General features: G+C 55.6%; 2 protein-coding genes across 2 annotated transcripts in view; one reads left to right on the forward strand and one right to left on the reverse strand.

Moving 5' to 3' along the window:
* SZT2 (seizure threshold 2 homolog (mouse)) overlaps nucleotides 1-7380 on the forward strand; it is a 58386-nt gene extending 51006 nt beyond the window's left edge. The window contains exons 65-71 of the mRNA XM_009709212.1: nucleotides 1848-2061; nucleotides 2351-2534; nucleotides 2845-2967; nucleotides 3239-3740; nucleotides 4062-4178; nucleotides 4586-4654; nucleotides 7237-7380. Of these exons, the coding sequence (XP_009707514.1) occupies nucleotides 1848-2061; nucleotides 2351-2534; nucleotides 2845-2967; nucleotides 3239-3740; nucleotides 4062-4178; nucleotides 4586-4654; nucleotides 7237-7380 (1353 nt within the window). The remainder of the gene's footprint in view (nucleotides 1-1847; nucleotides 2062-2350; nucleotides 2535-2844; nucleotides 2968-3238; nucleotides 3741-4061; nucleotides 4179-4585; nucleotides 4655-7236) is intronic.
* Nucleotides 7381-8532: 1152 nt separating this feature from the next.
* HYI (hydroxypyruvate isomerase (putative)) lies at nucleotides 8533-9971 on the reverse strand (the record flags this gene model as incomplete). Its single annotated transcript, XM_009709213.1, has 6 exons — nucleotides 8533-8621; nucleotides 8813-8947; nucleotides 9131-9200; nucleotides 9391-9440; nucleotides 9632-9710; nucleotides 9857-9971. Coding segments are annotated over 6 exons (538 nt in total), but the record flags the coding sequence as incomplete, so codon positions are not given.
* Between the last annotated feature and the right edge of the window lie 921 nt (nucleotides 9972-10892).

The following is a 10892-nucleotide window of genomic DNA, read 5'->3' on the forward strand; positions in this document are numbered from 1 at the left end:
GGGGGCGGCCCCCCCCCAGCCTGTCGGAGGCAGGAGGTGTGCATGACCATACTGCCCTTGCCAAGGTAGCTCTGTAGCAAGGCTGCGTCTTATATATGCCAGGGGTGGCTCGCCTAAGCTTAAAGCCTGCCAGGACCTCGCCTGAGGGTTTGCTGAGCCTTTCCTGGAAAGCCCACACATGCACAGGGCACGGTTACCAGGCTGCAGCTGGCATTGCAGGGAACATCCAGGCTCTCTCTGGCTGACTTGGGAAAAGTCTCTTCCTGGTTTTGCAGTGGGAGGGGATGGTCCTGGGAGCAGCGGGCAAGAGCCATGGGGCTTGCTGCAGGGGCCTGACCTGCCTTCCCACATGCTGGAAATAGTCCAGATTTCCTCGAGGTGGGGCAGTTGAGCTCCTCTGCCCCTTCTCTCCCTTTGTCCTGCCCTGGGCCTGTGCAGGACAGGCTGGATGCAGGAGCAGGGCTGGGCAGTGCCTTATCTCTCTTCCCACTGGCTGTGCATCTCTCTCCATCAGGGCACTCTTACAGCCAGAGCTCGCAGCAAGAGCTGCATGGGACCCAGCTCCGTCTCTGAGTCTGCGGTATGTCCTCTCCTCCCGCTGCCATGCTGAGCATGGCAGGACTTGCCAGTTGCAGGGCTGAACCTCCCACTGGCTGTGCTTCTACCCTTCCTGCCCCAGCGCCCGGCTGCGGGAGCTGCCTCTTGCCTCCTGTGCCAGTGCCTTCTGTAGCAGTACATACCACAGTGGGCAGCACAGCTTGGGAGGAGGATGGGGTGGGCCCCAGGTGCTGGCGTGGAGGCAGCGCCTTTGTTTCTTGCTCTTTGCCCTGCCTTTCCTGGGGCAGAGCTATAGGCTCCTCTCTGGGCTCATCCTGGCTGTGCGGGTTGCCCTCTGACTCAGCAGCAGCAATGCAGGTGGTGCAGAGAGCAAGGACAGCCTGTTTTCCTGCCAATGCCTCCTGCCTGCTGGTTTTCCCTGCTTGCCCCCTTCTTAAACCATGGGATTATGATGTGGGCCAACTGCTCAAAGGTGTCAGAGAGCCAAAAGACATTAAAACTGTGGGCTCCTGGCGTGAAGGCAAGGCTGAGGCCTTCACCAACGCTGTCCCCTGGCACAGTAGCTGCAGTTATGCTGGGAGCATGGCCAGGGGTAAGTGCGTGAATGCTGGTGCTACCCTAGTGAAGAACCAGCACGCTGTGCAGAGGGGATAGCCATGTGCCAGAGGGATCCTCTCCGGGCATAGTGGTGACACGCTAGCCACCGCTGGATCTGGCTTCCCAGCAGCCAGCCTGGGTCCCTGTTAATCGCTGAGCACAGGGCATTAGCAACTCTGCTGTTGCCCATCTCTGGGTCCAACCACTCTCCACAGGCCCCTGTGCTGCCTCCTGCTCTCAAGGGGTGTCCAGGGAGTCAGTCTTGGCCTGTAGATCCAGAACTTCCTGGGGCTGCAGCCCCAGTGTGTCCTGTACTCCCTTGGGGACTAGGCAGTGCAGAGCAGCATTCAGCTGAAAGGAGGCTATGTCCTCCTTCACAGCCACATGGCTTTCAGCTCAAGGGCAGGATGATCCTCATGCCAAAAGGGAGGCAGGGCTGATCAGTCTGTGCTGCTACTGGAGACCAGGAGTAGGGTCAAGTGTGGAAGGAACCACCAAGCTGGATCCCTTGGGGCCAGGCCTGCAGGTCTGCTGTTTGCACTGTGCACACAGCTTCTTGGCTGCATCCTGCTCTGGTGTTGGGGCAGGGGTGGCTGTGCTGGCTCTGCCATGTCTTGCTGTCAGCAGGGCTTTGCCAGGAGGGTGTGAGGTGCCTGGTAACATTCCTGCCTTGACTCCCTGTCCTTCCACAGCTCTCTATGCTCTTCACGGAGGAGTGTGACAAAGTGCGGGACCTCATGCATGTGCATTCATTCAGCTATGACTTCCACTTGCGTATAGTCCACCAGTATCTGCTGGGTTCCCACATGACTCTCCGCCAGGGCTACCATCTCACCAGCTTCCTGGAAGATTTCATTGCCCACCACCCTGACATCCCCAAATTTGGCCGCAACCACGTTTTCCAAGGTGTGTAGCTCAACATGTGATCAATCTGGGGTTGATCGCCAGCCTGTAACTTGGCAAAAGGTTCCCAAGTGCTTTATGAATAAACCTGACCTTTGGAGCATCCAGGAGCATGACAGAGAGAGGGTGATATCAAGGGCCCAGCTCCAGGGGAAGTCCTTGCTGCCCTGTTGTGGAAGGGAGGTGGGTTGCTCTAGAGCTCTGTCCCCCAGAGTAGTTTGTAGGACGCTGCTCTGCCCAGGTAGGAGGCACTGAGCATCTCCTATGATAGCAATGTGTCCTCTTCCACTAGGCATGCTGGCCCTGCCCACCAACATGATCACTGCGCACCAGCTGTACAACTACATCGCTGACCACGCCAACACCTACCACATGAAACCCCTACGCATGGCCCGGCCGGCCACGGGCAGTGACAACAAGAAGGGGACACCAGGCACAGAGCAGAACGAATATGCACTGGTCTCTATTTGGAACAGGTGAGTGCATCTGCTGCAAGTTTCTGGAGTTACTGGACATTGGTGGGCACTCCCCAGTCCTGGGGACACTACCCCAAGGTGCCAGCAAAGCTGACTATTCTACATAGTGCCAGGCAACAGTTCTGCCCAGCTTTTCTGAGATGGCCAACAGGGGTGGTGTGCATGTGTGCACATGCATTTGACATTTCCCATAGCATTTCTGAGGAATCCTGCTGTGTTGAATTCCCCATGCCCAATAGTTCTGTTGTGACCAAGAGCTCTGGGGGAACAAAGTGAGGTCCCCTTCATGCTGATTTGCTTTTTGTCCCAGCTCGGGCTCCTACAAGGACTCTGAAGGTCTGCGTCATCATGATGACTTCGATGTGTCCCTCCTGGTATGTCACAGTGCAGCACCGTTTGAGGAGCAGAGTGAGGCAGAGAGACGCATGCTCCGGTGAGTACTGGGGGCCCAGAGGCGTGACACCAAAGCTTCCTGGCTGGGGAGAAGGGTTTTGGGAGGGACTGGCTCTGTCTGGGACATCACAGGCAGGTTTGGTGCTGTCTCGGGAGGATCCTTGCAGGGAACTGGGCAGTGTGGTGTCTGTCCTTGTCTGGGCAGAGAAGCACCCTTAACTGGCAGGGATGGAGAGGCCCATGATTAATTTGCAGCCCAGCTGAGAAGGGAGCAGCCCTTCCCTGCATCACAAGTGTCTCCTTCCTCTCAGCTTGCGTTTCTACGTCATCATGACAAGCCAACGGGAGCTCTTCCCCCGGCTCACGGCTGATATGCGACGCTTCAAAAAGCTGCCACGCTTGCAGCGGGAAGTGCTGGAGCCAGTGGTGGGCCGGGCGGCCTGGGAGGCAGCGGAGCCGGAGACGAGCCTGGGGCGACAGCAGCAAGCAGAGCGGGAGTTGTGGCAGGACGTGGAGGACAGCAGCGAGTTCTATGCAGGGGGCACACAAGTCAAACTGGGGCCAGGGCTCTTCTACACCTCGCCTCTTTTCCCCTTGCTGGCCTCCGAGGTGGCGTCAGCCCAGAAGCAGCTCAGCAGCATGGTGCAGCTGGCCAAGTGCCACTGCCGCAGGGATAACCTCTGGAAGCGCCTCTTCCTTCTGGAGCCTCTGGCTTCCGACAAGCTGAAGCTAGGCAAGCTCTCGCTGGTGGAGCTGGAGGAGCTGCTTGACGCTGTGCATGGGAAATCCATTGCTGATGTCGACCCTCAGCTGGTGAGCAGCAGGGATGGAGTTGGGGTGCACAGCAGCCACTGTTCTGCTCTGGCGGTGGAGTAGGGTGCCGGGTGAAGGGCCTGCAGGGCACATCTCTTCCTGCTTGGTGGGAACATAGAGGCAGCAACATAGCTCCTAGCCGGCCGGGGAAGGGGAAGGCTGCATGGACCTGTCTATGGAGAGTGAATAGCCCTAGGTCAGCATGCCTCAGTGGGCTGTGAGGGATGTGTCTGATTTGGGGTCTCAAGGCTGCTGTAGCATTATGGCTGCTGGTGCTATGGCCAGTGGGAGGCTGAAATCAGCCCTTTTCCATGCCTGCAGGGATGCTTCCTCACCATGACAGTCTCCTGGTACCAGAGCCTCATCAAAGTGCTGTTGAGCCGCTTTCCCCAGAGCTGTCGGCACTTCCACAACGCTGAAACCGGCACCCAGTATCTGGTAAGACACAGCCCATTGCCCACCTGCAGCCTCCCTCCCCTGTCCAGGGCCCCTGCCTGCTGTGGGTTCTCACAGTGTGAGCCTGGCACGTGCTGTCAGGACAACGTGGGCACTATCATGATGTTGCTCTTCACTCTGCTACTGGTGCGGCATGAGGTGTGTGCTCCTGTGCTCCAGCAGTGTCTGTCTGTCCCCAGGCAGGACACTTGACACCCCCAGAGCCTCATGCCATGTGTAGCCCTATGGTTTGGCAGTGTCACCTGTGGGGCAGGCAGACTTGCACCTTCACAGCTCTGTCATGCCACTCGTCCTGCACATCAGCATGTCCCTGGGTGTGTGTTGTTTGTATCCCTGTCCTAGGGTTTGTACTGTCTCCTTTCCAATCTGTGCTGTGGCTCTCCTGACAGGTCGTGCTCAACCAGAAGTTCACGGATTGCTTCGTTCTTGTGTTTCTGGATTCCCATTCAGGAAAGACGGTAAGAACTTGGGAACAAAAGAGCAGCTATATTGGGTCAGGCCAGGGATCGGTCTACTTTCATCCAGCAGTGGCCAAGAGCAGGTGCGCATGGGGAGAGTAAGAGCAGGTGAAGAAGCTTGTAATACCTTTCCTAATTACTGTCCCAACATCTGACAATCTGTGGCTCAGGCCCATCCTGAGCTAGAAGTGGCCTTTGCATTTATTTAATAGCCCTCTGTGGTTTTGTTCCCTCTGGTTGATTTCTGGCATCCATGATTTCCCCTGACTTGCAGCTCTATGAGGCAATTGCAGTCTAAGTGAAGAGCTGCCTTCCTTGGCTTGTTTTTGAAGCTCCTTCTGCTCTTTTCATGTGATGCCCCTTTCTTCTTGTATTGGAAAACAGCGAGCAGTTGATCCTCTTTTCCTTCCGGGGTTGCTTTTGGATCATGCTCTTAGCTGTCACTCTATCTGGGCTAAAGAGTCCTTCTGTATTCAGTCTGAAGCCAGATCACACTGGGTCTGGCTGGGAGGGGTCACCACCAGTGCTGCAGGCTGGGTAGAAGGTGACCTGCACTGTGAGGGTCCTAGCAAACCTACATGGGCCTTGGCCTTCATTGGACCTGAGGGCAAAAATACTCTGCTTTCAGCTGTGCTCCCGTCACGGTGCAGGATGGGTCACAGGGAATGCAACTGTCAGAGCAGGGGATCTACAAGGCACTTCAGTCCACAGCGAGGCTTTTGCAGTGACTTCAGCGTAACTGATCGCTTTGTAAACAAATCACACTCCATCTTATAAGCAGGTAGGGGAAACAGAAGAGGTGGTGCCTGCTGGAAGACTGCTCAGTGCCTTCTGCCACCTCATGGTGAAAAACCCTTCCCATTTTGTGCTGGAGCTTTTATCTTGGCCAGTTCTATCCTCTTCATGCCAGTGGTAGCTCAGAGCTGAAACCACTCTTCACTGTGCAGGTACCTGCTTCCTCTCTGGTCCCCTCAAGTCACCTCCACTTCTGAAGGTGGAATTTTTGCTAACTCCATGTTGCTGTGTTAAGCAAGCTGAGCTCTTAAGCCTCCCTTCCCTTCCCCAATGGCTTCATTGTTGTTCAGAGCCTTTCAGGGCTCAGGTCAGCCTTTGTAAATACAGGTGTCCGGGACTGCACCCAGTATTTCTGAGGAGACTCAGCAAAGCCTTCTGTGGTTGCACTACGGCTTTTCTGTCCCTGCACGGTGCTTCTGATACAGCCTAGGGTGGTATTTGCTTTTTCATGGTCATGGCTTACTGGTCATAGTGTCACCTTGTGGTCATTGATACGATACACTCAGACCCTCCATCACCTCTCTCAACGACTCCCATTGTGTAACAGAAATCCTTTGTGTTCCTCACCTTGTATTTTGCACTTAACATTCATCCCATTCCTGTGGCCTCAAAAGTCTCTAGGGCTTTTTTTGCATTATCCCAATCCTCTTTTGTATCAGTGCCTCAAATTTTATCAGCATGCTCCTCATCTTTGTGCCAGATTCGTTAAAGTACTAGGCAACATGAGTCCCAAAACCTGTCGTGGAGGAACTCCATTTGTAACCTCTCTCCAGCCTGCTACTTCCCCTTTCAGCACTATCATCTTCACCTTGTAATTTTTGTGTTAATTCCTCTTTTCAGCTTACCTAAATTTCCCACATGGCACTACATCAAATCTTTCTTGAAGCTCAGAGAAGATATACCATGATTCCTTTGTTTAGAAATATTACCTTATCAAAGAGTACTCTAGTGTTAGCACATCGCTTTGGTAACACCGAGCTGCATTTTCCTTGTGGTTCTTTCTCTCTGAGCCTGCTCTAAAGCCTTGCACGCTGCTGGAGTTAGGCTCACAAATCACTTTCTCTTCCCTCTTAAATGATGGTGGTGCCTTTGCTGTTTTGCAGTTACACAGCTGTTCTCGTGGCTTTACGAGTTTGTTAGGGGACCCTTGCTACTAGATGTGCTGCATTTCAGCTCTGAAGAACGTGTGGTCCCTGTGTCTTGCCTCCATGATGCTGATCTCAGTGCACCGAGTCTCTCACGTTTTTCTTCTGCTTCAGCTCCTGCAACCACCTGTTCTGAACCTTGTTCTCTGCTCCCCTCTGCCCTTGCCCTGCCTTGTCAGTACAGTCTAATGAGTACTAATGAGAATGGAGCAGCCAGCATTTATTTTTAGGATTGCAGTTATTGCGTTTAATCTCCTCCCCTTCCCCATTTGTTGCACTCCTACTCTTTGCCTTAGAAGAAGAAATTTCCCTCTAATTTCCCTGGAAGTCCCTATTACTGTGGAGGCAGTAGGATCCCCTCCTCTCCTGAGGCTGCTGCTGGGGTTGGTATAACTGCAGATGCATGGGGGCTGGGACAGAGTGAGTGGGCAAGTCCTTGCACCTAATTTCCACCAGGAGAATTGGGAGGAGGCTCAGACATCCTCTGTCACAGGAGGAGGCAGTAGCTTCGTGCCACTGGCATTTTGGGACTACTCGCAGTACCTGCCTGACACTGCCAAAAAGGTGCCCACACACCTGGGCGAGGGACTGCACAGTGCTTGTCTGAATCCTGTCCCCTGACCTGCTCCTCCCTCTCAGCAGAGCCTCACTGTGGTTTTCCGGGAGCCGTTCCCAGTGCAGCCCCAGAACAGCGAGAGCCCCCTGCCACAGCTTGTGTCCACGTACCACCACCTGGAGTCAGTTATCAACACTGCCTGCTTCAACCTCTGGACAGGCCTGCTCTAGCACTGGCACCCATGTCCTGGAGCAACGCGTGTACCGGACCTCTCTCGGCATGGCTGTGCCATGAGTGACAATGGGGAAGAACAGGCCTCGGGGCCGGGTGGGGACCTGTGCTCTGGCACTGCAGGCAGCGCTGCTTCTGGCACACATGGGTACTGAACTGAGGAGCCTGGGGATGATACGCACCTCCATCGTTGGCTGGCTGGTGTGGTCCTTGGTGCGCTGTTTTCAGTGAGTTTGATACTGATTGACCATGAGCCGAACCGCAAGGGCAGGAGCTTGGCTGCTGTGCTTGGCTGAAGCAGAGCGACTCTCAGGGACGTGGCTCTGGCAGCTGCAGATGACTTCTGCCTGCTGGGAAGGCACGGAGGAGCACACACAGCACGTCTTCTGCACAGGGCAGCACCGCACAGCACTCTGGCTTTAGGCGGAAAGAGTCCTGGACTTCAGGGCTCTGGGCAGTGAGGCTGCCCACTTCTGGCCCTTTGCTTTCATCAGGAGAGCACCGAATGGGACAGGAAGGGTGAACTGGAGGTTTTATGGAGATGTACATTAAAGCCATTGATGTATCTGGTGTCTGTGAAATAAACTGAACTAGATCCCTGCTCACGTGTCGTAGGCTAGGATGTGGAAAGCCTGCCATAAGGGATGCAGAGGCAACCCTGGCTGCGGGGCTGGCTGGGTTTGCAATGCCCTGACTGTCTGTGAGCAGGCAGCCCCCAACCTGTTACCTTGGTTCAGGGAGCCTGTGAGGGGGTGGCTGGTTTCACTTTACTCACCTGCTGCAGGGTCGGTGCTGGCAGCAGCCTCAACAACTGCAGAACTTGGAAGCCCAGAGCCCTCTTCCCACAACTGCAGGCACTAGCTGGAGCTGGACTGGGAAAACTCACACCCTTCCCAAGGAGTGAATGCTCCCCTCAGCAAGGAAGACTGGAAATCTCTCCCTGGTCCCCTACAGTGGTGCCCAAGCCATCCCCAAATATGACTTGCTGCAGACAGTACTTGTGTAGATGAGGGTAGGGGAGGGAAATACAACATAGATGGTCCTAATATTGCTCTAGGAATCATCCCACCTACCACTACCCCCTAGTCGTAGAGAAGACAGAGTTGCTCCTCTGTTAAGCCATTGACTTTTATTCCAGTGGTTTATTTGTTTTACTCTGCTGCCTTGCTGGTCCCATCACACTGCAGCCCTCTGCTCTCCCAGTATGAGCGCAGCCAGCCCAGACCTTCCAGGGTGTCTCCTGCAGTGACAGACAAGGTCTCCCACTGGCACCCCCAGGCAAGCTGGAGCAGCTTCTGCTCTGAGCAGGGCTCTCACCCCCAGGTAGGGACTCTGATGCCCGCTACCTGCCAGCCCCCAGGACCTGCCTGTCTTTGCTGCGCCATGCTTGGACCTGCCAGTGGGGCTCAGACAGCCTGCAGGCCCACTCACCTTTCGGAGCATACTCGCACCCCACGTAGCCAGTGTAACCGAGGGACTCCAGGAGCTCGAAGATGTAGGGGAAGTTCAACTCCCCAGGGCTGTCAGGCTCGTGCCGCCCTGGCACCTGCGCGATCTGGATGTGATCTAGGGAGGGAATGGGAGACGCTCTGCCCAAGGCAGCCCTGCCTGCAGCCTTCTCTAGGTGTGACCCAAGAGCAGCCCGATGCCCCCAGCCAGCCACAACAAAGCATGGGCCAGGAAGTCACCATCGCAAAGCCACTCCTGCCCCATGGCCACAGAGGAGCTGGTTTGGGTGCAGGGTGTTACCAATGAGTGGGAAGTATGTCTCCAGGTTGCGTGACAAATTCCCATCCATGATCTGGCAGTGAAAGAGATCCTGTGGGAGAGAGAGGAGACGGATGGTGCAGCTGTTCAGCACTGAGCCATCAAGGACAGCTGTGCTATGGTCCCTGTCCCTCCCCGCGTCCCCAGGAAGGGATAACAAGCCCAAGTTCACCCTCCCCTGGGGCCTGTGCATGGTTCCCTGGTGGAGGGTGGACCCTGGAGATCCTCAATGCCTGACTCACCAGCTGCAGCTTCAGGTTGGGCCTCCCCACCTTCTGCAGGATGGCAGCAGCTAAGGGTGCAAGAAATGAGAGACCATCACCTCTAGGCAGGAAGCTTCATGGTGAAGCCCTGAGACCCCCTCCCTTCATCAACTGTGCTTCCTCAGCAGTGCCCTGCAGCCAAGGCAGCCTCCTGCCTTTCAGACTTTGGGGCTCCTTCTCGTCCCTTGAAGGAGATTTTGGAGAAAGATGTCTGCCTTACCTTGGTGCGGGGTATTCAGATAGTAGCGAGGGTCGGTGATGCGGTTGTTAATAGGTTCCACCAGTCCAGTCATGTCCTCCTATAACACAGTAATGTCACCCTGCGGAGCAGCCTGTCACCACCGCGGCAGGGAGTGCTCCTTCCCTGTGCCAGGCTGGTCGGGGATTTTCCATCCTTGGTACCTTAAGAGCTGCACCCACAGAGCAGGACCTGTTCCCCACTTACCTGGGCCAGGAGGTCAGCAGCATATCTGAGATTCTCAGTGAAGGTGGTTTCCATCTCACCTGCCACTGCTGCCCGGTCTGCGCCCAGGGGAATCCGCCCAGCCATCAGGTGGATCCTACGGACACAGAGATCAGCCACAGGCAGCAGCTCCAGTCCCCAAGGAGCTGGTCGGATCTCATACACCTTCCTCAGCTGACAGAAAACGGGGCCAGGCCGGAGGAGCAGATGCAGAAGTGGGTAAGAGGAGCCATCTCCCATGCAGGAGGCACAACAGGCACCATCCCCCCTCAGTAGGCAGAGGGACACCTTTGAACCTTTTGCCTGACAAATCGCAGACCTTGATTCTTCCCTCTTTTGCCAGCTCCCTCCAGCTCTTTCACCCTAAGGCTGGAGCTTTCTTGGGGTCTTGCTCCTGCGGCTGCCCTGAGGCCAGCACGATGGGCAGGAGGCCAGACACCTTCTCTCACCGCTTGATGGCTTAGAGCAGGGAGGGGATGGTGGCCAGCACGGGGCTATGCCAGGCTGCGTGCAGAGCTCAACGGTCAGGCAAGAGCAAGGGTCTTCAGCAACCATTTGGGGAAGGCATACAGTGGAAACAAAAACCTTTTCAATCTGCCTGTTACCAGAGAGTGCAAATGGGTCTGGGCAACCCCTGGCCTGCCTGGCCCATGCCCTCCGCAGGGCTTTGGACTGCATTTCTAGCAGAAAGAATGATGCAGAGGAAATGGAATAAAAGGGCCACATTGGTTTTCTGAAGAGGATTGTGCCAGGCTAATTGCATCTCTTACAGTGTCACCGCTGTGCTGTAATCAGCGTGGCCTTCAATAGAGCAACTGTTGTGGTGTCCCGGGGGAAACAACTGGTATAACTGGGGAGGAAAAACGGAGGATTGTCACAGGGACTGTTGTGCGGAGGTGCGGACAAGAGGCTCCACGGTGAAGGGCAGGGTCAGATGAGAGTGCCCGGCACCTTTGGGTCAGCTCCCGGCAAGCACATTAAGGGCACGGCCCCGCACACAGGGGTCTGCAACGAACCG

This window comes from Cariama cristata, unplaced genomic scaffold, assembly GCF_000690535.1.
Source record: "Cariama cristata isolate BGI_N322 unplaced genomic scaffold, ASM69053v1 scaffold41931, whole genome shotgun sequence".
NCBI classification, from domain to species: domain Eukaryota; kingdom Metazoa; phylum Chordata; class Aves; order Cariamiformes; family Cariamidae; genus Cariama; species Cariama cristata.